This window comes from Ambystoma mexicanum, chromosome 9 (assembly GCF_040938575.1).
Source record: "Ambystoma mexicanum isolate Mex_15411 chromosome 9, UKY_AmexF1_1, whole genome shotgun sequence".
Taxonomy (NCBI): domain Eukaryota; kingdom Metazoa; phylum Chordata; class Amphibia; order Caudata; family Ambystomatidae; genus Ambystoma; species Ambystoma mexicanum.
The window spans coordinates 613,247,698-613,271,195 of NC_090931.1; the positions used below are offsets into that span (position 1 = coordinate 613,247,698).

The 23,498-nt window shown below is 46.6% G+C and overlaps 1 protein-coding gene across 1 annotated transcript in view; it reads right to left on the bottom strand.

Moving 5' to 3' along the window:
• TAOK1 (TAO kinase 1) overlaps positions 1–23,498 on the bottom strand; it is a 1,754,180-nt gene that overhangs the window by 458,882 nt on the left and 1,271,800 nt on the right. The window contains exon 14 of the mRNA XM_069615276.1: positions 18,699–18,935. Coding sequence (XP_069471377.1) covers positions 18,699–18,935 — 237 coding nt within the window. The remainder of the gene's footprint in view (positions 1–18,698; positions 18,936–23,498) is intronic.

The following is a 23,498-nucleotide window of genomic DNA, read 5'->3' on the forward strand; positions in this document are numbered from 1 at the left end:
TTACTGGTTAACTTTTTTTTCATGGTTATTTTTCATATATTCACATACCTGCTAACATCCACCCTCTATCCTTGATCTAATTAGGATATCCCTTCCAGAGCAAACATATACACTAGCTGCTATTTAGTCTTTACAGGTTTTTTTAACCACTTTTCTTTTGGAGAAGGGAAAGCTCTTGATTGTTGACAGGATAGGCAGAATAATCTTAACTTTCTGTGGTTGTGCTCTATTTTCCATTGTGTCTGGTTGAACTCTTTGGTCGGATTTAAAATAAAGTACATCCACATCCCTTTCCTAGTCTGTGCTGCAAACTCTTGACATTCATCACGTCTCAATGTAATGTCAGGCTGAAGGCAGCATACCAAATCATAGTACCAACCAACAGAACTAAAGCAGAGCGCACATAGTCTGGCTGTACAAAGGCCAGTCATCAAAGTTTATAAACTAAATCAGGACTCTTGTTAGCAACAGACCTGAAGCTCTTCTGCAAGTTACAGAGTAGTGAAACAGAGTTTCACTTAATGACTGCCTGCCCTATCTTCAAATCTTTTTTGATGTATTCTTATAAACATATTAAATACATACTACATTTCTAAATCTGTACAGTGTTGCCCGTCTTAATTCCTGTTGTACATTGTGTGGTCTCTGTCACTGTGTTCTGAATTAAGTTAATCAATTTGTTTATGAGTAGGTGATTTTGGTCAAGGGATTTAATACCCAAGAATGGTAAATCATCTTAGACTGAACGTAGCTATGGCGACTACAGTTGAGCTCTAGCCCTTAAAAACGATGGTCTTGTGGAGGAGGCACCCATGAATCCAAAATTAGCTGATCAACTGCAAGACACACTTCGCTGTATGGATGACACCTAAAGCAGGGACAACCCCTGCTGTGATTAGCAAGAATTCACATGAAGCCAGAACCCACTGGCATTCACTCTGAGATCAGAGGATTTCCCACTGGAGGTACCTGCCCGCACTATGCAACTGATGGTGACTCCAGTAATCAGGTGATTAAGAATCCTGAAACATTGTGTGAAAGGGGTAGGGAGAAGGAGGAAGGTTGTTAATTCCATTTTCAGAGGCTCTGCAGCATAAGCCTTACCTAGGACCAACAACCGGAGATAGACTGCAACATTGTGGGCAATACTAAACCCTTCAAAAAGCACATTCACTTGGCAGATGGAAATCTAAAAGGCCACGCAGACTTGGGGCAGTTCATCTGCAGAGAGGACACTGCAACAACAAATGCATTTCTTGGGCTGGGTGGTAATGGCTTGTGGAAGAGGGGACAAAGAGAATTGTTAAAATGCCTCTTCAAAAATGTAACCATAAGCAGAATACTTCACTAAAAATGGGAAATTGTGAAACACCAAAAGAGGGTTAAAGACCTTTAATTAGGCAGGAAGAAGCAAATGTGGTGTGAAGGTTGGTGAGACATACTGAGGCAAAAAAAGGCGCAGGGCAGGAACATGGAGAGATGCCGAATGTAGAGGGCCCAGACGGGAATGGGTAAGTGTTAATATAAATGACAAACCCTACTATGGCAGAGGGGAGGTTAGTAAATCCATTTTCTATTTACATGGCTGGAAACAGGGAGCTAAGATTAGTGGGATTGGGTGGGAGCAGATAAGATGTGTTGATTATAGGGAAGGGTGAGCAAAGCTGGAGGGGCTTTAGGTGAATATCATGGTGGCTTAGGGTAGAGGAGCGGAGCGGGGGGGGGGGCAGTGGGGCCTGGAAGGTAGACGAGGGCGGGTGCCAGAGAGAACATGGATGGTTACTGTGGGTTTTTGCGCCTTCATTTCCGGCCATCCGATTGGCCAAACACTCTCTCCTGGGTGCTAATAAAGAGAATAACAAGTTACTTACCCCTGGTAACGTTCTTTCGACTGGATGTTCCGGCCACGTATTCCTCATCTTTTGATATCTCCAATATCCATCTTCAGATGCTTTGGAAAAGAAATTTGGCAGAGGTCGCTATGCATCGATGCGGTCGACTCAATGTCACTCGAGGGCCTCTGTCTCGAGGATGATGTCACTGAAGGCATATATAGCACACGCAGCGCCCGGTGGCTTCAGTTCTGTTTTTTCATGTCATTCTTAAGTGGAACTACCCGCATTAAAGCGGATTTCAACATACTAGACTCTGAAGGAGTGTAAGCTGCAATAACATGGACATTCTACTGCAGGGTAGGTGTTGGAGAGAATTTTCATTTCTATGCCAATTCCCTTTAACCTTAGAGACCCTCAGCTCTTTTGCTGGACTAAGGAGGGCTTTTTAATTTTTACTCCTGAGTGAGTGGGACCCTTTCCTCACTCACTCATGTGTTTTCCTGACTTTGATTTTCTATGTTCCTTACTGTGTTATGGAGTCTGGTAAACTCCATAGGCATCTGCTTTTGCATAGCGACACAGCCACATTTGTGTAGTGCCACTGAGAAATCCCTTGGACTGCTCTTAATGTTGAACTATATTTTTTGGTTGAACTACTGTTCCCAAGAATAGTAAGATGACCCCTGTCTTACTTACCTTTACTTTAAGGGTCCAGCAAACACCACCCTATGTGGAGTGCTGTGGGATTACATACTAATTCCTTTAACCCATTCCTCATGTAACATTTTATTACACTAACTCACTTGAATGGCTGGTGGCAGTAGTTTCTTTTTTACTACCTAGTGACATGTATATTCAGGCTGATACGTCAGCTGCTGTGCTGCACCCAAGGATGACCATTTTCAAAAAAATTGACCCTGCCTTCTTCCCCCCCCCCCCATTTCTTTTTAGTTAGTTTCTTCTGGGCTTTTACTCTGTTTGCATCAGGTATGAGTCCTTTGTGGGTTTTGCCTTTGGCGGGCTTCAGCCCTGAAGCCCGCCCAGGCTTCAGTGTGTCTGGAAAGGCAGGAAGTGAGGGAGGGTTCCGAAACTTCCCTGTCCTTTGTCTCTAGGTGTGCCTGAGTGAAACCAGTTCCAATTAGCCTGCTGGCTGTCCAGGAGGGCAGCCACCCCGCTGTGCGAATGACAGCCTAGGGCTGCGAATGAATGGGAACTTGCATAAAAAGCGAGGTTTTTGGTATTAAAAGCGCTGTCGACCACTGGAGGACAACATCCAAAGCAGAAGACGAGAGAAGATGCCAGCAGTACCCTCCTAGACCACGAAGTTGCCAGTGAAGCCCTGCAGCTGTGCTCACTACGTTTTCTAATCGACAGGGAAGACCCGTAAAGATCGACTTCCTCCCTTAGGTTGGTGGGACCAGCTCGCCTCGAGACAAACTATTTTGGTGCAACCCCCAACTTGCTGAGACTTTTCAAGGCTGCAGAAGCCCAATACCTGGAGTAACTCGACCACTTGTGAGTGCATTGTCTGCCGAAGTACGAATCCGGCCAGATCTGCGTGGGCATCCAGAGGACCCTACAGAAGCAAGAAATCCGCATCCAGAGTCCTCTCACCAGAGTCCAGAACCGATGGATCAAGGAAATCCTAACCAGAGCTTTTTGATCTTCATTGTCGCTAAAAAAAGGCACCAAAGCCACAAAGAGCAGCTGAATCAACAGAAATCCATTGCTGCCGAGTCCCTCTCTTTCTCAAGTGCTGTCGCAGAAGCCCACCAGACGTCATCCCTTTCATAACCACGACAAAGGACCAAGAACAAGGGTCTACTGCATTGCATCGTGAAGGCATCCAGCTGGAACATCTTCATTTTAAAAAGGTACTGTGTGGCTTGGGGTACATTATCCTTTTATCATTTGGGCTGCTTCGTATCTTTTGGGAGTGAGATTTAACCCTACACTAAGTTGGCCTTAAAGCTGGTGCTTTCTAAAGGTGAGTCCTCTTGAGTTGCTGTGATTTCTCTTTTGAACACAGACTATTTAAGAACATATTTCTAAGAAGAAGAGCATCAAAACTTTGGCTGTCCTGGCTCCCTAAGGCCTCCTTCTGAACTGAACGGCTTTGACAGTGCTTGTTCCCTTACAGGTTGTAATGTTGAACACTTTAATGCTGGGATAATAGATTGCCTACATCCCCTTGGGAGAATCTAACTGTTCTTATAACCTATAAGTCTGTTCTTATCTAACCCTAACCTTTCCTTCCTTGAAAATTCAATATTGCAAAAGTGATACTATATAAATTCTAGACTGACCTCAAAGGATGTCACCTCCGGGTGCTGAAGCATGTGTAACATATGACATGCATTACTTACCGTAATAGCATTTCTGATGATTGTATCTGCTTAGATTCACATGCTGTGTATATAGTCCCACATCTAGTGGTAATGCCAAAGTATTGCATCTCATCTTTCGAGGTTCGAAAGGGGACGTCGACATGGGCATGCCTGTAACACTATCCCTAACCTGATATGTAGTGTATCCAAAATACCTCACACGTCGAGGTCCCTCCGATTGGATTTTTTATGCCATGAGGGAGCCTTATGACTAAGAGAGAGAGAGAGAGAGAGAGAGAGAGAGAGAGAGAGAGAGAGAGAGAGAGAGAGAGAGAGAGAGAGAGAGAGAGAGAGAGAGAGAGAGAGAGAGAGAGAGAGAGAGAGAGAGAGAGAGAGAGAGAGAGAGAGAGAGAGAGAGAGAGAGAGAGAGAGAGAGAGAAAAGTAGTAGTAGTAGTAAGATGTCTATGTTCCTTCCATCCGAGCGGGGAGGATGGGTGGGCGCATGTGAATCTAAGCATATACAATCAGAAATGCTATTACGGTACGTAATGCATGTCTTCTGATGCTTGTGAATCTGCTTAGAATCACATGCTGTGCATAGACTAGCGAGCAGTACCCGGAGTTGCAGGAGGGAGGTGAGAAGGAACAGTAGTGAAGAGATGTCTTAGTACTGCTTGTCCCACCTGAAAACCAGACCTAGAGTGAGTATCCAGGCTGTAGTGTTTTGTAAAGGTGTGTACAGAACTCCAGGTTGCCGCCTTTCAAATGGACTCAAGAGTGTTGGGGAGAATTTTCTAAAATATGCTAATTTCCTTCACCTTAGAGACCCCCACCAACTTTGCTCGATTTTGAGGACTTGATTTCTTTACCTGGAGCGAGTGCGACTCTTTTTTCCCACTGTCTCATGTATTTTGATGTGTGTTTTACTCTTGTGTTCTTTGATTATGCAACAATACGTAGACTGGGGGATGAGGGGGTACCCCGCCCTGTTGCTTTGCGCCTCGGGTGGGAATGTTAGTCAATATCGAAGTCCACCCGGGGCACGAGATGAGAAACCTATGCTCACCAAGTGAGGAGGTATGTATTGACGGGGGACCGATCACCACCTCGAAAGAGATGATGTAGATGTTTTAATGAGTTAACATTGCTGCAGGGCATTAAGGAAGCAAATACTGAAGATCTAAAGGAGCCAAAGACGGCGCATGTGCCCGGCATGGATATGGCAGGGATTCAAGAGACTCCTGAGGAAACAAATGAGACAATTGAACCACTTGGCCCAGAGTCGGTATGCACCAGCCCGGTGAGGGATACCTGACCTTCTAGTCAGATACAAAAGAAAGCTGCTGCACCAGGACAATCTTCCTACTGTGCACCCAGAAAAAGGCAAAAAAACAGGACAATTTGTAAGTATAACAAAACGTGACAAACAGAGGGACCTTGTCTCAAATCCATCAGGATGAAACCATATCCAATACTGTGAAATATTTCTTAAAACAAAAAATTATTAGGCAGAAAGGAGCTGGACACAGATCACTGATGCAGAGCCGATTGAGGGAGTTGAGTCATTATGCACAGCGGAAGCAATAAACAAATCACCTCTAAACCCTGAGAAAAAGGAAATGACAAGACAAACGCCAAAAATCGTAGCTCCATCAAGAAGCTCCGCTGGAGAAGGGCCCCATGTTGGTCCCCACGGACCCAATTCAGCTACCACACAGATGGCACTTTGGGAAGCAAGGCACAAGGAAGTCGACAGAACAGGCCTCTTCCTACAGGTCCCCCATGAATCTAGCCAAGGAGCCGCAGGTTGATGGACCAGTGAATGGAAAGCCAAATAAGCATATAGGAGCAGGATGCTCGGACCCAGCAAAGACAAATTCTACCAATGACTTAATGCAAAAGATAATAGCGGAAGGCCAACTGACTGACCGCTTAATTAATGGAAAGAAATCAGATCATACTTTAAAGTCTATGTTGGACCAGCTATGCCCTGTTGAAGTGAGTGACAGCCTGAAAAGAAGAGCTACAAAAAGCACAATAGTGGAACAATTTAAAGACCATAGTGGAAGACTTAGTGTCTTGATTCCTCGCCCCGAGGGCAACTAAATGAAAGAACTCTGACTAATAGACGTCTGAGTGAGAGTGCCACACCATCATTAAGGGAATCGCCATCTAAGAAACCTGAGCTCATGTCAATTATGTCAACTGTGACAATCGCTCTGGCTCAATTTTGTAAACTTTACGAGGCACTCCATGACACTATGAAAGATCATACCTCCCTGATGTCAACAATGGACATCAAAATGGCCCTGCTGGAAGACCATATGGCGAAGGAAAAGGAAAATCGTCTCTGAATATGTCGAAAGTAACACGCGCAAACATGCTCACACAAACTAATCAGCCCCTGGAGGTTCCTTCCAAGGCAAAAAACAGCTAAGGCCACTCAAACTGAAGAAGGGAAACAGGAAAGCCGCAAGGCAACAGCCATACCTGTAATTGAAATAATTAAGGACAGGTCGTCGAATCTCCTGAAGAGTCAAGGCCAAAAACAAGGAGATCCATCGAGGCAAAGAAACAACAAGAGAAAAAACACGAGCTGCGTCCCAATTAGATCCACTTCCCCAGCGACTAAACCAAAGATTAGAAATTCAACAGAGAGGGCACCTTTAAACTTTAATTTATCAACAGAGCATTCCCAACAGTCAAATCTCAAGAATCAGCTGGTGAGAGTCAAATCTGGGGGAGCCTCTTACAGAATTTTCTCAAAAAGCTTGTGTGGCACTCGAGGAGATGCCAGGGAAACTGCCATGGCCGGAACCCTCTGCAAAGAGGATAACACAGACTCCTGGCAACTAAAGTCAATCCAACCCCCAGTGGTTTTACAAGTGGCTATGCATGAAGCTAAACCGAGATCGCAGGAAGATCAAGGCACACCGTTAACGTCTAGTGAAGAAGATGACAAATCATTTGACCTTATGGACATCAGTTTGTACACAATCGAAGATTCTGAATCGGAGTTGATTGAGCATCCACAACAAAAAAAAGAAAGCCAGAACCGGCAAGCCCCGAGCCTGCAAATAAGACCCCTAAAGAAACACACCCCCCCCCCTCTTCTTGACAATGGACGAAAAACGTAAATTAATAAACAATAAGACATCTAAGGAGTCCAGAGGGTCAGCCAGACACGGACGTGATGAGCAGAGAAGTCCAGCCAGGGCTATAGACAAAATCGACCAAAACAGGAAGAGGAGCGGGCACCCCTACATCTCAAAGGACCTGAGAAAGGTGGATGATTACAAACAGGGAAAATCAACAGTGGCTCGGGAAGGTCTATAACAGACAGCAGGACTTTCAAGCTTGAAAGATTGATTCCTAAAAAAGACCACCTAATCCTGAATAGGAGAACGCTGCTAAGAATGTGTGACCACATACCCACGCTAAGGCACCTCCATTCAGACGACATAAAAATCGTTGAAACAGTTTACGAAGAGCGTAAAAACGCTTCGTACCTCCACATAACCAACAAAAGTGAAACATCTAATCTTGGATGCTGCAAACAATTTTCACTCTCTGGGCTATGAGCTCAGTGATGTTAGCCGGAGGGAGCACAAAAGCAACCACAACCCACGGGACAAGACTAAATACAAGAGGGAAAGTATGGAGCGGCGAGTGCCAGCTAATCAACAATCTCCCCTCATAAGAGTTGCAAGACGGATAAAAGAGGATGAGAGATGCGTGGTCCAATGTAACAAGAGTTGAGAGGGATCCCAAGATCGCTCCAGTGAACAGCTCCCCAACAAGGCCCCAAAAACGTATTGTTGGGCCAATCCAGCGTCACCGTTAATGAGGAGTCGATGGAAGTAGAAAACAAGAGCGACAGATACCCTAAAGGGCCGCTTGCTGACTTCGAGATAACTTTTGAAAATGACACAGAGGAAAGAAAAAGGGACCAAGTCCAGGAGGGTCAAAGAAACCGGATGAAAAGAAATGAACAAGAGCAAATAAAGAAGTGGACCGGGACCTCATACCACAGAGAAGCGCAAAGAGAACTAGCCATTACGCTCCAGTAGAACAAGAGGCAAGGGACACAGGAGACCTTACCCAGAGAGGACCAACACCAAAGGGCCGCTTATTTTTGGGTCTTGGAATACACTAGGTTTTTCCCACCTACGTCCGATGTGAAGTTAGGAAATTTTGATATATTATGTCTCCAAGAGACATGGCTGCAACATAAACCAAATATAGATGATATGAATTGGCATTTGTACTGGCAAAGAAGGGCAACAAAGGTCGACCCTCAGCAGGACTCTTAATTGCTCTTCGATCGGGCATTGGGCTGCAGCTGCAGAAGCCACTACTATGCACAGACTGGATTTAAGCAATACTAATGTCAAAAGACAGTATCTGATACAAACAAAAAGCCCCAATTACAAATAATCTTATTGGTCAACTCATACTGGAATCCAGCCACTATATCAACTAAAGATTATCTTAAAATGACAGAGAATCTACTAGAAGAGGTCGAAGAGGCCCATAATGTAGACCACATAATAATCACTGGAGACCTCAATGCTCTATGTCTGGAAGAAAAACCCAATTCAATTCCTAGCAGATACACGTCATCATCACGTTTAAGAGGACTGAAATGGAATTCATTAATGGATTCAAATAATCTTCACAACTTACATCGGATAAGAGGCTCCACAGAGCCCTCATGTCCAACATGGGAAAGAAATGAATTAGGTCTAAATTTAGACCACACGTTTGTCTCCAGGGACCTGTTGTCTCAACTAGCAAGTTTCAAGGTTACCAAAACAACAAACCGTGATCACAATCCCCAAATCTCCACTTGCAAAACAAGCCGCACAGAAACAGTGTTCATGTCTGCCGATTTAGAAACTTGCAATGGTAACACCAGGGTGAGACTCAATGAGAAGGCAATTAAGGCACTTACGGAAAAATATCTAGCAGCTCCTGAATTTAAGACTCCGGGGGGGGGCAGGACCACATTGATTACAGTCCTTTTTTGATGGTCACTAAACCAATGAAAACACATCATCCTAATCAGTCCAAGTGCAACCTTCCGCCTATAATAAAACTTTGGTGGAAAGAAGAAAAGAGGTAAGAACCGCCAGGAGACACACTAAGTCTTCATCAGACCCCCATTTAATAAAAGAGTCGAAGGACAAGTCAAAAACGTACAAAGCTTGGCTTTGCCATAGGCACTATCAATTGTACCAAGCCGACTCGGAGGAGATGCTTCAGACCCTAAGCGGGAAGAAGTCACAGGACTTTTGGGCCTTGGTAAGATCCTGTATCAAGGAAGCAAATATGAACATGTAGAATAATGTGGCTGATCATGTATGGGTCTCCCACTTTACAGACTTATATAAAAGACAGACTGGAAGGCTTCCCCTTAACCGGAACAAAAAGGAAAGTAGATGGGAGATTTCAACTGACACAGCCACTATTTCCCATAAGTTTCAGAAATTAAACAATTCCAGGGTGGCTGGCCCAGACGGGATCTGAAATCTGGAACTTAAGAAACACCTGGAAGCTTGGGCAGTGTTTATTAGCTGAGTGTTCAAAAAATGCATAAAAGCAAGCGAAATTCCATCGTCCTAGATGAAAGCTAGTGTAGTACCGATCTACAAGAAAGGTGCAAGAGATGTCCCGGCCATTGGACACTAATCGGCAAACTTTTTGGATCCCTCACCCTAGAAAATTTTCAAAAATGGACGCAGCAATCGAAGTACACCGATCCTCTACAGTTCAGGTTTGTGAAAGGAATTGACACCACAGCTAACATCCTTCTGCTGAGTGCCTTGAAGGCATACATTCTGGATGGTAGCCATACACTTGTTATTTGTTAACCTGGTCCAGGCCTTTTTCCGGGTCAACGGAGACAAGCTTTGGGACAAACTGACCCATCATAAATGTCCAGATTTGATCCTTGGACCCATCAAATCACTCTACACCTCAACATCAATGAGAGTGAGACTGAACAGAGCCGGCCTTTTATCTAAAGAGATACCAACGGCACGTGGAGTCAAACAGGGGTGCCCGCTAGCACCGGCTCTATGCAACTCTTATACAGCTGACTTCATGGACACACAGACAATGCTAAGGGCATTCTCTCCAACAATAGGCAACTCTGCAATACCCAGACTCCTTTATGCTGACAGCGGTGGGACTCCAAAGGCAATTGACCAACCTTATTGCCTATTTGAAAGAAAATAATTTGGAGTTAAATAAAGCCAAAACAAAAAGTATGTCGTTCAACAAGCATGCGCCCGTCGAGAAGACTCAAACTTTATGCCGAGGGATGCCAACTGGAGACGGTAAAAAGCTATCAATACTTACGTTTTTTCCTTACCAGCAGCAAGAATGAACAGCTGATGCAAGAATTCATGGAAGGGAAAATTCCCTCTTTGGTAGCTCAACCAAAACTTGTCAATCCGAAGTATGGTTGCTTTTCTTTAAAACCAACACTAGACTTCAAGGCAAAAATCGTGCCAAGTTTAACTTATGGAGCCGAAGTTATACTGCTCCTTCCTGATACAATTTGAAAGAAACTGGAAGGTCAGTACTGGCGGCGAGTACTGACCTTGCCTCAATCGACACCTATTGCCCTAATTCGTAGAGAACTGGGCCCATCTTCCATTAAAGTAACAGTAGAAAGGAACGGCCTTATGCTCTATAGGAAAACTATAGACGCCTCCTCTAAATTACTCTTCAATCTTATCGAAATGGCGAAGAAAAAAAAAACCAGGACTATCCTACAGCGAATTGGCAGTACAGAAGAAGAGCTTATGCAGAATCCAGGAAAGGTGGTCAAAAAGTTATTGGAACTTAACTGGATAGAAACCTTGGAGCAATCAGCAAGATACAAGCTCACCAAAGACATTCCACCCAGACATAAAAAACCTAATGATCATCCGCCTTACCTTTTGAAATTTCCAAATCAGTAGTTTCTGAAGAGTTTAAGGATCCGGCTGAATTTGAGGAAGACTAACGAAATCAGAGCCATACGAGGCCTTGTGAAAAGCAATACCTGTCGCTACTGCGAGAAGCCAGAGCAGATAGAAACCATAAAACATTTACTGTTTTCGTGCGCGGGAGTGAAGGTTGGGACACATCATGAAGGACATTTACATATACGACGAAGAAGAGTGGTGGGCCCGCCTTAATGGAGGTGAAAAAACGAAATGGGTGATTGCAGTGGTTGGCTTTTTTAGACAGATTGGCCTGGTAGAGACAAAAATACAAGAAACAATGAAATAAGTGAAGTTGATAATAACTTGAAACATGGGTCTCATTCTGGGATCTTGGAATTTTTGTAATAATTGTTTTAGACAATTAAATCAAATAAAAATAAAAAATTATGGAGTTTTACACAACTCCATAGGCATCTTTTCATGTGCGTCACAAAGCACCATCAGTGCAGTGGCCCAGGGAAACCTTTCAGGCTTTCCCAGGGTTTAAATACCTTCTCTGGGATAAACTACTATTTCACAGAGAAAGTAAAGTGAAATTGACTTTACTAGTCTTTTCAAATTCCTAGACCCAGCACACCCCATCTTACTATAGAGTGCTGGAGGGGTTACCTAGTATCCCGTGTCTAGATACTCATGTAGCAGTCAAATGCTACCCTTTTCTATCAAAATGGCTGGTGGCAAAGGTTTTACAACGAACTACCATAATTTTTCCCCCAACGGCAAACACCGGTAGCATTAAATCGCGGGAGCCATGTATTTCAAGATGGCGTCTTAGCCCCCTTTGTTTTAACAGGTCCCGGTCTTCTTTTGTCGCCATTTCTTTTTGGAAAGGTCCTTCTAGAGTTTGGCTCTGTGCGCCAAACCAGGTTTGGTCCCTTTGTTTCATCGTCTTTGGCAGGCTTCAGGACTGAAGACCACCTCTGGCGCCCGTGTGTCTGGGGTGGGCAGGAAGTGAGGGAGGTGCCAAAACTCCCTCTGCTTAGTCTCTTAAGAGACCCAAATGCACTCTCGTGTGATTGGCTGGCTAACTGTCTGGCAAGGATAGCCACCCTGCTGGATGAGTTGCAGCTAGGCTGGAATGAAAAGAAGAAAACTGTTTAAAAGGCGAGTCTCTTGGACTGGAAAGCAGAGTCGACCACTGGAACGAAAGAACCGAAGACGAGCTGGAAGAGGACGGCTGCTGCAACTCCTGGACCGTTGGTTTGCCCGGTGAAGCCCTGAACAGGTCCGAAATGCCAAGTTCATCTCGACAGAGAAGCCCCTTCAAGGACGACTTCTTCCTTTGAGTTGGTGGGACCAATCAACTCGTAAGGCACCTGGATACCATTCTCGAAGCTGGTTAGGATTAACCAGGGAGAGGGACACCATCTTGTGTGCTTGAATTACAGCCACTGGAACTGAAGTGACTTAATTTTGTCCGCGTTTTCCGACATCTCGTGCAGTGCAGGATCCCCCGACGTCCACCCTCTTGTCCCCACGACTGAGGCACAGGAACAGTGAGATCTGCAGGAACTGGCAGGAACCGTCAGGAACCAATGTCTTCAGCTGCATCTTGTTATTTATATTAAGGTACTGTGCCAACCCGATTGAGAAAACGTACCTCTCGCAGTGAAAAATTGGTGGAACTTTCCCAACTTGCAGGCCTAATCAGCTTGTAACCCAACATAGGATTCTTTTTCGTACAAACTACTTCTAAGAACTTTGGCAAAGACTTTACCGTTTACTTCAAGAACTGCACTTTCCTATCCAAGACACTAGTACATTGACTTTGGCCTAGGCCTTTTGAACTGAATCGAGTCCTCTAGTGAACTAAAACTATTTGGACTGCCTAAGAAAGTATTTGTGATCTATTCTGCTAACTCGTGCTTTTTTACTCCCATTGAAAGTAATGAAATGTCATTTTGCTCCTATTTCAGGGGATCCTAATTTACTCAGACACTTATCGGTTTCGTATTGAAGTGTGTTTGTGTATAATATTAATTTGCCTCCTTCTAGTGAATGTTTTCTAAATGATTGTGTAATAAATGAATAAGTGTTTTTAGCAAGAAACCTTGAGTAAGACCTCTGTGTAAAATCTTTTACTGCTCACATTCCCTCTTGAGATAAGCCTGGCTGCTCAGCTCTCTACCACAAACTGTGTAGTACAGACTTATACCAAAGGTTGGTTTTGATTACACCTGTAGTCCTAATTATATATGTGGGTCCGAGAGGGTACTGCATGCAATTCTGTCTAACAAGGGGCGATGAGGAATACGCGAGAGGCACATCCAGTCGAAAGCACGTTACCAGGGGTAAGTTACTTGTTCTTCAAATGGATTGTGTCTTCCCACGTATTCTTCATCTTTTGATAGACTCCCAAAGCAGTGATTGAATTGGAGGCAGGAGTAAGAATTTTTGTAATCGGGGATTGTCATGAATGGAATGAAGAACTGCTTTCCCAAAGCTTCCATCCTGACTTAAGGTGGAATCAAGGCAGTAATGCATGGTAAACGTGTGAACTGTAGACCAAGTGGCTGCCTCACAACTGGTTTTTTTTATAGGAACACTGCTTAGCAGAGCGGAAGTAGCAGCCATGCCCTGGTGGAATGGGCTCCCAAGGATTCTGTGGGATCTTTCCCAGTCAGCCTATAGCATTAGAAAATAGCTAAAATAATCCACCTGGAAAAGGTCTGTTTGGTTACAGCCTGTCCCAACTTAGGACTAGTGTATCCAATAAACAGTTGGTCATCCAGACACAACTTTGACATCCTTGAAAAGTAGAAACTCAGAGCCCTTTGTGGGTCTAGTCTGTGTAGTCTCTCCTCTTCTTTGCCAGGATGAGGTGGAGGGTAGAAAGTAGGTAACACAATCTTTTGTCCAAAATGAAAATCTGATATGATCTTAGCTAGGAATGAAGGTTTGACCAGTTGGGTGACCTTGTCCTTATGAAATACCGTAAAAGGTGGTTTAGAAGATAGTGCCTGCAACTCACTCTACGGCTGTTAGCACACCAACAAGATGGTTTTGAATGTTAGTAGTCTTAGGGACCTGAATGGAGCGGTTCAAATGGTGCACACGGGAACCTGAAAATGAGATGGGGGAAACACACTAGTGAGTCCCTTCAGAAATTGTATCACCAAAGTTATTTAAAATATGACTTTTCCTCAGACGAGCGCTTGAAGATGGAAAGCGCTGCTAAATCACTTTTAATGGTCCCAAACCAAAGCCCCAGATTGGCCAAGTACAGCAAAAAAGATAACACCTCTGGTGTTTTGCATTGAAAAGGGTCCACATTCTTGTCCCTGTACCAACTGCAGAATTTGTTCCAACGGCAGTGGTACAAAGACTTTGTTGATGGCCTTGTGGCCAAAAGCAAAATCTCCATTACGTCAACCGGGAGGTCCCAATTCTTGTACCTCAGACTCTCAGAAACCATGCGCGAAGGCAGAGTGTCATCACCTCTGGATGGAGAGGCAGACTTCTCTCTCGTGAGAGAAGGTCCTCTCTTTGTGGAAGACGTAATGGAGGGCAGATGGACATGTTCGAGAAGGTCTGGGTACCACGTCAACCTGGCTCAATCCGGGGCAATAAGGATCATGGTTTTCCCAAACTTTCTCAACCTCCTGATGATTTGAGGAATGACGGGGACTGAAGGAATCGCATGCAAGAGTGGAAACATCCAGTCCACTACGAACATGTCTCCTACAGCTCTGCTTGGGGGGAAATTCCCTGGAGCAGTACTGTTCACACGTCCGGTTGACACTGGTCATGAACAGATCCACTTGAGGAGTTCCTTAAAGGGTGAAGATCTCTTGAAGGACTTCCTGAGCTAGTTCCCACTCGTGGGAGACTCTGCTCTGTCTGCTCAGAGAATCTGCTGTTGTGTTTTCCTCCCAGGCTAGGTGTACTGCTGACATGGAGATTTCTTCTTGAATTGTCCAGTATCAGAGCTGCATTGCCTCTCTGCACTATGGTAGTGACCCTGCACCACCTCTCATGTTGATTTAGTACATGGCCACTGTGTTGTCCGTCATTATCAGGACATTCTTTCCTCGTACAGAGGGCAGAAAGGCCTTCAGCGCTAGTCTGACTGCCCTTCGCGCCAAAAGATTGTTGTGTAGTTTGGACTCCGATGGAGACCAACGATCGCTGATTGTGAGATCATTGACATGTGCTCTCCACCCCGTGAGGCATCCCGTCACTACTGTTATCTCCGGCCATGCTTGCCAAAAAGGTTCTCCCTTCAGAATGTTGTCCGCGCAGGCCCACAACAGGAGATCCTGTAAGACCCCGTTTGGAACCTGAAGTAGGTCTGACATGTTGCTCGGGAACTGAGACCATTGTGTCCTGAGAGCCCATTGAAGTGATCTCTTTCTCAGGCGAGCCTCTCGCACCAGGAAATTCAGGATGCCATGAGGCCGAAAACCCACAAAAAGTCGAAGGTTGGGAGACGCTGGGGACTCTGGAATGTCTTGACCCCTCAGCTCTGGTGGTGAGGCTTTTCCCAGCGATTCATCCATTACAGCCCTAATGTAATTGAGGGAGAAGCCGAGTCTGTGGAGAGAGTGGCAGGTCATGCTGAGATGATCCAGAACTTGTTCGGGAGAATGCGCCCTGATGCGCCCTGATCAGTCAATCGTCGTTGCAGACATGAATCTCACCACCCCACTCCCAAAACTCGCTGCCACCACCGCCATCACTTTGGTGAAAACCCTCGGGAGTGGGTCAGCAAGAACAGAAGAACTTGAAACCAATGATAACCGCCAACGGCGAATCTCGGGTACTTTCTGTGCCCGAGATAGATTGGCACATGAACATAAGCATCCAGAAGGTCCAATGACACCATCCAATCCTGGAGCTAGAGGGCCTGAAGGATCTGAGGAAGTGGATTATCTTGAACTTGTCCTTCCTGAGGAACTTGTTCAAGTATCCCAAGTCCAAGATGCGACTCAGTCCTCTGTCCTTCTTGGGGGTTAGAAAATATGGAGAATACCATCCTTTGGTCCTCCGTTACAGGTACTGGCTCTATAGCACCTTTCTCTAGCAGGGTCAAAATTTCCTGCACAAGGAACAGATCTGGAACCCTTAAAGAATGGCTGACTGGTGGATGATTCTGAGGTCTCTGAATGAAGGGGAGGCAGTAACCTTGGCCTATGGTTTGTAATGCTCAAGCATCTGAAGTAATACCCCCGCCATTCTTTCAGAGGCGAGACAGTGCCGCCCAATGGAGTGTCGTGAGTCAAGACCTCCACGGATTTTGAGGCAGCTGAAGCAGTGGCTGTAGGTAAAGATGCTGCAGGTTTTGCACCTCTCCCTCGTCCACCATGAGGGAATCTTCTTTGGCCTCTTTGACCAGCCATGCCTCTTGCTCTTCTAGCTGAGGAGTAGTAGTGAATATCTAGCCCTCCAAGACGTTCCACTGGAGTGAAAAGGCTGAGGTTGCTTAATAGCGGCACCTAAAGACTTGGATGCCGCTTTCGAGGTTGACAGCTTCTCAAGGCTTTTGTCAGCCTTGCTGCCAAACACATGAGGCACGTCAAAAGGCATATTAAGGAGTCTAGACTGCACATCCGGTGCAAATCTATACTTTGACCACGCAAACCGTGTATCACGGTGCGTGCTGCCATGGTTCTGCTGATGCGGTCAGCAGAATCCGAGCCTCGCACATGGGCTCTTTGCCATCTTTTACAATGGCCAAGAAGCTGCCTCTCCTCCCCTTCGGTAATGTGTTCAGCCGCCATATATATACCGTCCCATAGAGTGTAAGTGAATTTCGCAAGGTGAGTTGACTGATTTGAGAGCCATGTTCTCAGCAGAAAAGACTTTGCAAGACTAGGCGTCTATAAATGTGTCATCCCGATCTGGTGGGATGGTCGGATAAGCAGCCTGCTTGGAGGTAGCAGTTGCTGCCTGCACCACCAGACTTTCTGGGATGTTCTGACAAGTAGCTGGGGTCACTACTTGATGGTTGGTATTTCTTTGTCAAGTTTTTATTTACTGCCAGACTTGATTCCGGTGCTTACCAATTAGCACTTACTCTCTTCTGAAGAGGTTCATGAAAGGGTAGTATAGGATACCTTTGAGGACCTTTGTCCAGGATATCTGTGAGGTCATCCTGTACAAATGGGAGGGCAGGCCTGCTCCATCCCAGATAATCAACTACCTTGGTCATTAATTGCCTGTAAGAGGCATCTGCATGCTCCTCCGATTCTGGTTTTCCAAAATCCAATTCTGGTAAAGTGTCCAATCCACTGGCCGTCTGTACATTTTCATGCAGGTCCCTTAACCTGGATTATTCTGATATGAAACTATCAGGGACATTTGGAGTGCCATACTAGAATCCAAAGGGTGCATCATTATCATCAGATGGCTGATTGTCCCCATAAATGGAAGTTAGTGACTTAAAGAAATATTTACTAGGTAAAGGAGTGAAGGTTTTCTGAATTTCAGGCATAGGGGTTGATGGCTTCGAAGGTTTTCAGCCAGATGCCCATAAAGTCGTTGATGTCTTCGATGAAGACGTTTTAGATGTTGATGGCACTTGTGGCGTTGATAGAATCAATTACTTTGACACTGACTTGTCCTTGGACTTTGTCTGTGACGGACGTCGACGGCTCGAAGGATTCCTCGATTTTTCATTTCGTCGAGGCCTAAACGGCTCTCAATGGGTATCTGGCCTTCGTACCGGGCACTTGTGTGCATGGGATTTAGCTCAAGCCCTTTCCTTACCAGCTTCAGAAAGCGCGATAGGAACATGGCCTACTTGCTTTGAGGGTTTCTGCCTCTCGAAAATGTTGAGCATTTCCTGCCTGAATGATTCCCATTCAGCCGGAGAAGAGGCCTTAGTGGGACAAGATATAGTCCTCCCTCGGGAGGAGTCGGACGAGGATGTAGAAGAAGGCGATTTGTGATGCCTTTTCTTCTATTTCGACGATGAGACCGAAGCATACACGATGTGAATCAGTCAGCGAAATCTTGGCATTGCAGTCTTGGCACTTTTTAAAACCAGTCTTCGGGGTTGCCGAACACAGACTTTTTTTTATATTTCACGAGACGAACGCTTACTCAGAAAAACGGAACTGAAGCCAATAGGCGTTGTGCGTGCTATATATGCCTTCAATTACATAATCCTTGAGAGACATCGAGTCAACTGCATCGACACACAGCGCCCTCTGCCGAAAAGTTATTCCGAAGCAGCTGGAGCTGAATATTGGAGGTATCAAAAGATGAGGAATACGTGGAAGGACACAATCCTCTCGAAAGCACTTTTCTATAGAATGCATTTTCTGGACCGGAAGGAGGTGGAGGGAAGAAGGGGAGTGAAAGAAAAGTAGTAGGTAGAAAAAGAAAATAGCAAATTAATGAAATAGTTGAGGGATCAAATTGCTGCAAGTAAAACATCAATTAGAACAGATGATTTGTTTCATAAGAAATTCCATTCAGTCAGACAGCAAGAACTTCACAGCTTCCAACATATAACTTTCACATGCAAAATAACTAACCAGGTTTGATTTCGGTTTGCTTTTTGAGGTACTGAAGCATGCAGTCTTCTACTTACCTCCTTTTCCATGGCCGCCTGATGTTTCTTAACAAGTTTCTCCATCTCTGCAGCGAAGTTGTTGCGTTGTGTTTCCAAATCTTTGTCCAGCCGAAGACGGTGTTCATCCATTTCCGCTTTCAGTTTGTTCTCCAAGGCCATCAGCTGCTTCTGGTGCTGTCGCCGCATCCGCTTGTAGCCAGACATCTGTTCACGTTGCTCCGAGTCCTGCTCATGTTCTTGAATTTGCCTCGTCACCTGGGGAAAAAAAGAACACGATTGTTCTGTTCTTAACTTTCCATGCAATAGATAAGAATAACATTTATCACTGAAAGTTCAAGACCTTAAATTTCAGGTAGCTTAATGTGGAAAAACTCCAGTCTTACTTGTCCCTTGTTTTGTAGTCTGATTAATCTGGGAACGGGATTAAAATCCATGGTCCAAAAATGCTTTAAAACGACCATGTGTGTTGTAGAGGGGTCTCAGTAGTTGCAAAATTTAAAGACTGTGGGCGAGTTGTTGGGAACGCTATTGTAAGAGAAAAGGTGAGACTTGCATGCAAATAGCGGAAATACACACAGATAAAAAAAAAATTGGGATTGCTCTATCGTTTCTCTCCAATTACTGTGGGGTTTGAAATAGCTGGAAGCTATTTAGCTCGGTGTATAGCCTAATAGGGCCTCAAAAGCATGCAAGGAGCTATGTCTGACTGTCGGGTAATTTGGTACCATAGAAGCATACCTATGTGACACTGGCTATGTGTTTGAGAATTTGCATAATGGGTCACTAGCACACATGTAGAAAACATTAACAGCATAATGGGTCATTTGTAATCAACAAAGTAATCTTATTTTGAAGAGATTTGTGGCATGCTAGGTACTAGTTCCGCATTCCCCAGAAGTAGCTCTGTGATGCTAGTTACCCAGGTGTGCTTTTAGCCCCTGCCGATCAAATCCTTACTTTGATCCCTGTACTTTAGCATAGACCTCCAGAAAGTCCACAAGGAAATACTAGATTGTACACAAATAATTATTTTCCTCATGCTTGGCATTCAGGTGCCCTCCATATAGAGGCATTGACCCTTGTCTAGTGTTTCAAGACACATTTAAAATATATAGAGAACAGTACCAAATTGCAGACTCATTCTTGGCTTTGGATGACAAGTTCACATTACACCACAAGCTGGGAGACTCTGGGCCAACAACTAGATCTAGACTATGCATATCATGCCAATCAAACAGATTGATAAGCTGCAGAAGGAGCATAGCATCTCACAACCTTGTAGTCCACAAGCCCATCAAAGGTACAGCGCCTGGATACCTACAAACATGAACAAGCTCTGCCTACCAACCAACCACAAACCCATCACCTACATTGAACTCTGAATCTACCAAAGGGATACATATTAAAGGGTTGGGGCAAATTCCTTCAACTTGGGGGCTTCACTCAATTGAGAAATTATGTGAACTCCCTACAGTTCTGAAAAACTCTGTTCTAGAGCACTGTGCATGGTCATGGGGACTTCTAGAAGTAAGAGACGTTCAAAGGATTTACCAGCATAGGTTTCAACACCCTGAGGACCAGGAGAGCTGGTTCCTTTCCAGACTATGACCTTCAATAATAGGAGATGGGGAGTGGATTCCAAGATGACAAACAGGCCAAATCAATGTTTGGCCCACCCTCTAAACCCCAGAACAAGCTAGATGAGGCCTTTTAGGAACAGCAAATCCCAGCCACTGACCAATTTCGGGGTGCATATGGAACAAGTTACTTACCTGTAACTGTTGTTCTCCAGCATGGGGCTGGCATGGATTCACATGCTCATGAATATTCCCTGTCAGGCTGGGAATCCTCGGTAAAGAAAAAATCAGTATCAGATCCGTTTCTGATCTGTCTTTCTTAGTAGTAACCAATCACTGATCTCTGGGTCATACTGCCCCCAGCCAATGACTGCCCTCTCCCTAAGCCCCGCCTCTGGCAGCCATCCTCAGATTTGGTAGCACGCAAAGTGGCAGTATGACCAAGTGAAGAGCCGCAGAGGGGTAGGCGGGAGGGTTCGCATGTGAATCCATGCCAGACCCATGCGGGAGAACAACAGTTACAGGTAAGTAACTTGTTCCTTCTCCAGCATGGGGTCTGGCATGGATTCACATGCTCATGAATAAATGAATACATAGCAGTATACACATGCACAAACACGGGAGGTGGCAAACTCAACGGCAAAGGAGGGAACGCGTACAGAAACAGGCCATCCCAAGGGAACGAGAAAGCATCGCCCATGCTCCTCGGCTGTGGGAACCTGCTGGCGAACCTCTGGCACTTGGAGTTCGTTGCCGTCGCAAAAAGGTCGATCTGGGGTTTGCCCCATCGCCGAAAGAGCCAATCCACATGGTCCTGACTTAGTTCCCACTCGTGCAACGAGCGCAGCTCCCTGCTGAGTGAGTCGGCGATGGTGTTTTTTATTCCTGCCAGGTGGAAGGGAACCAGAAACATCCCCTGGGCGATGGCCCAGTGCCACAGATCCTGGGCCTCTTTGGATAGGGCTGGGGATCTGGTGCCCCCCTGTTTCCGTTTGTAGAACATCATGGTGGTGTTGTCTGTGAAGATCCTCACCACTTTGTCCTTGAGGGATGGGAGGAATGACGAGCGCCCAGAACACTGCTCGGAGCTCCAAGATGTTGATGGGAAGAGACCTCTCCTCCGGGAGCCAAAGGCCTCTTGCGTGGAGATCTCCGGTGTGGGCCCCCCCACCCTCCAGAGAGGAGTCCGTAGTCACCGTCTCTTGAAACGCCGGGGTTTGAAAGTCTGTGCCCGTCGTGAGGTGAGCCCGGGTGCCCCACCATAGGATCGCCCAACGGAACTCCTCGTCGAGGGGGATCCTGTCCTCGAAGCAACCCCTCGCCTGAAACCAGCGGGCGTCGAGGAACTCCTGTAGCGGACGCATCCGAAGTCTGCACAGGGGCACAAGGTAGATGCATGAGGACATCATCCCGAGAAGGGACTTGATAGACCTCACCCTGGCCACGTCCGTGGCTAACAGGTGCCGCACCTTGCCCAGGATGGTCTTGGTCCTCTCCTCTGAAGGGGAGGCCAATTGCTCCACAGTATCGAGCTTCGCCCCAAAAACAGAGCTACTTGCGATGGAACCAGGTGGGATTTGGGGAAGTTGATGGCAAACCCCAGCTCTGTGAGCAACCGGACGGTCCTCGCCGTATGATCTACGGCGAGTTCCCTTGACCTTGCCCGGATTAGCCAGTCGTCCAAGTAGGGGTAGACGTCGATCCCCTGCAGGCGCAGCCGCGCCACCACTGGTGCCAGGCACTTGGTGAAAACCCTGGGTGCCGACTTTAATCCGAACGGTAGGGCTCTGAATTGGTAGTGGCGTCCCTGAACCACGAACCTGAGGAACTTCCTGTACCTTTTTAGAATGGGGATGTGGAAGTAGCATCCTCCAGGTCTAACGACGATAGGAAGTCTCCTTCCTCCAGCTGTCCCAGCAGGTGCTGGAGGGTGACCATCCTGGATTTCTGCGCCTTGATGTATTTGTTTAACCGATGCAGGTCCAGGATGGGACGCCAACCGCAGGTCTTCTTTCTGACGAGAAAATACCTTGAGTACACTCCGGAGCCCCGGAGCCTCCTGGGGACGAGCTCGATGGCACCTTTTTTGAGCATTGCCTTTACTTCCAACAGCAGTTGAGGGACGTGATTCTCCTTCCTTGCCACGGGAGGAATGCGAGGGCACTTTTGGAATTCCAGCGAGTGCCCGTTGGCCAGGGTGTCCAGCACCCAACGGTCGGTGGAGATGGACTCCCACACGCTGACGAACTTAGTCAGCCGGCCTCCCACCGGGGTGCTTCGGTGGGGGCCCGACGACACGGCCGGGTCAGTCTTGTTTGGAGGAGGACTTGCCGCCTTGGCCTCCTTGACGATGACGGCGGGACCCCCCCTTGCTTGCTGCGATCTCTGTAGGCCTCCTGGGAAGAGGAGCGGGCCGCCTGGTGGTAAGCGGAGGAGCCACCACTGGGTCCTTTGGAGGCACCCGGTCTGCCTCCGGGGCTCCGAAAGGGACGTCGCTGCTGAAGCACCCTACGGGCCCGGGCCGTCTCCGAGTCGATCTTGATGGCCTGTAGAGACTCATCCACCGCCTTACCAAAGAGGTTGTTGCCATCGAACGGCATGTCCAACACCCTGGTCTGGACGTCCTGGCGAAAGTCTGTCGCCTTGAGCCATCCCCGTCGTCGGAGGCAAACTGTTGCCTAGTTGGCGAAATCCGGTATCGGCGATGTCCGTCGCCACCGTTATGGCGTGATCCGACGCCACCTCGCCCTCCTGCAGAATTTCTAGGGCCTCCGCCCTTTTGTCATCAGGCAGGAAATCTAGCAGGGGAGCTATTTTGAACCAGAGCTTCCTGTCGTAGCAGGCCACGATCGCTAAGGCATTGGCCGCCTTAATCGTCGTCGCCGCCGACGAGATGACTCGTCGTCCCATAGAGTCCAACTTCTTGCCCTCGCTGTCCGGCGGGGAAGTGGAAGTTGAAGCTGCCGTGCCCGCTGCCTTCTTAGCCGCTGCCGAGACGACCGAGTCCGGCGTGGGCTGGGCCCTGAGGCACAGGGGGGAGGCATCGGGGACTCGGTACTTCTTCTGGTGTCCCTCTTGGCGGGTGTCGTGGCAGGGTTCTTGAGGACCGCAAGCCCCTCGTCCCAGATGTCGTTGAGTAAAGGCACCGCAAGAGCCGTCTTCCTCTTAGCCTCTCGTCGTTGGTACAGAAACCCCTCCTTTTTCTGTTCAGGGCAGAGCTGGAAGAGCTCGGAAGCCCTGG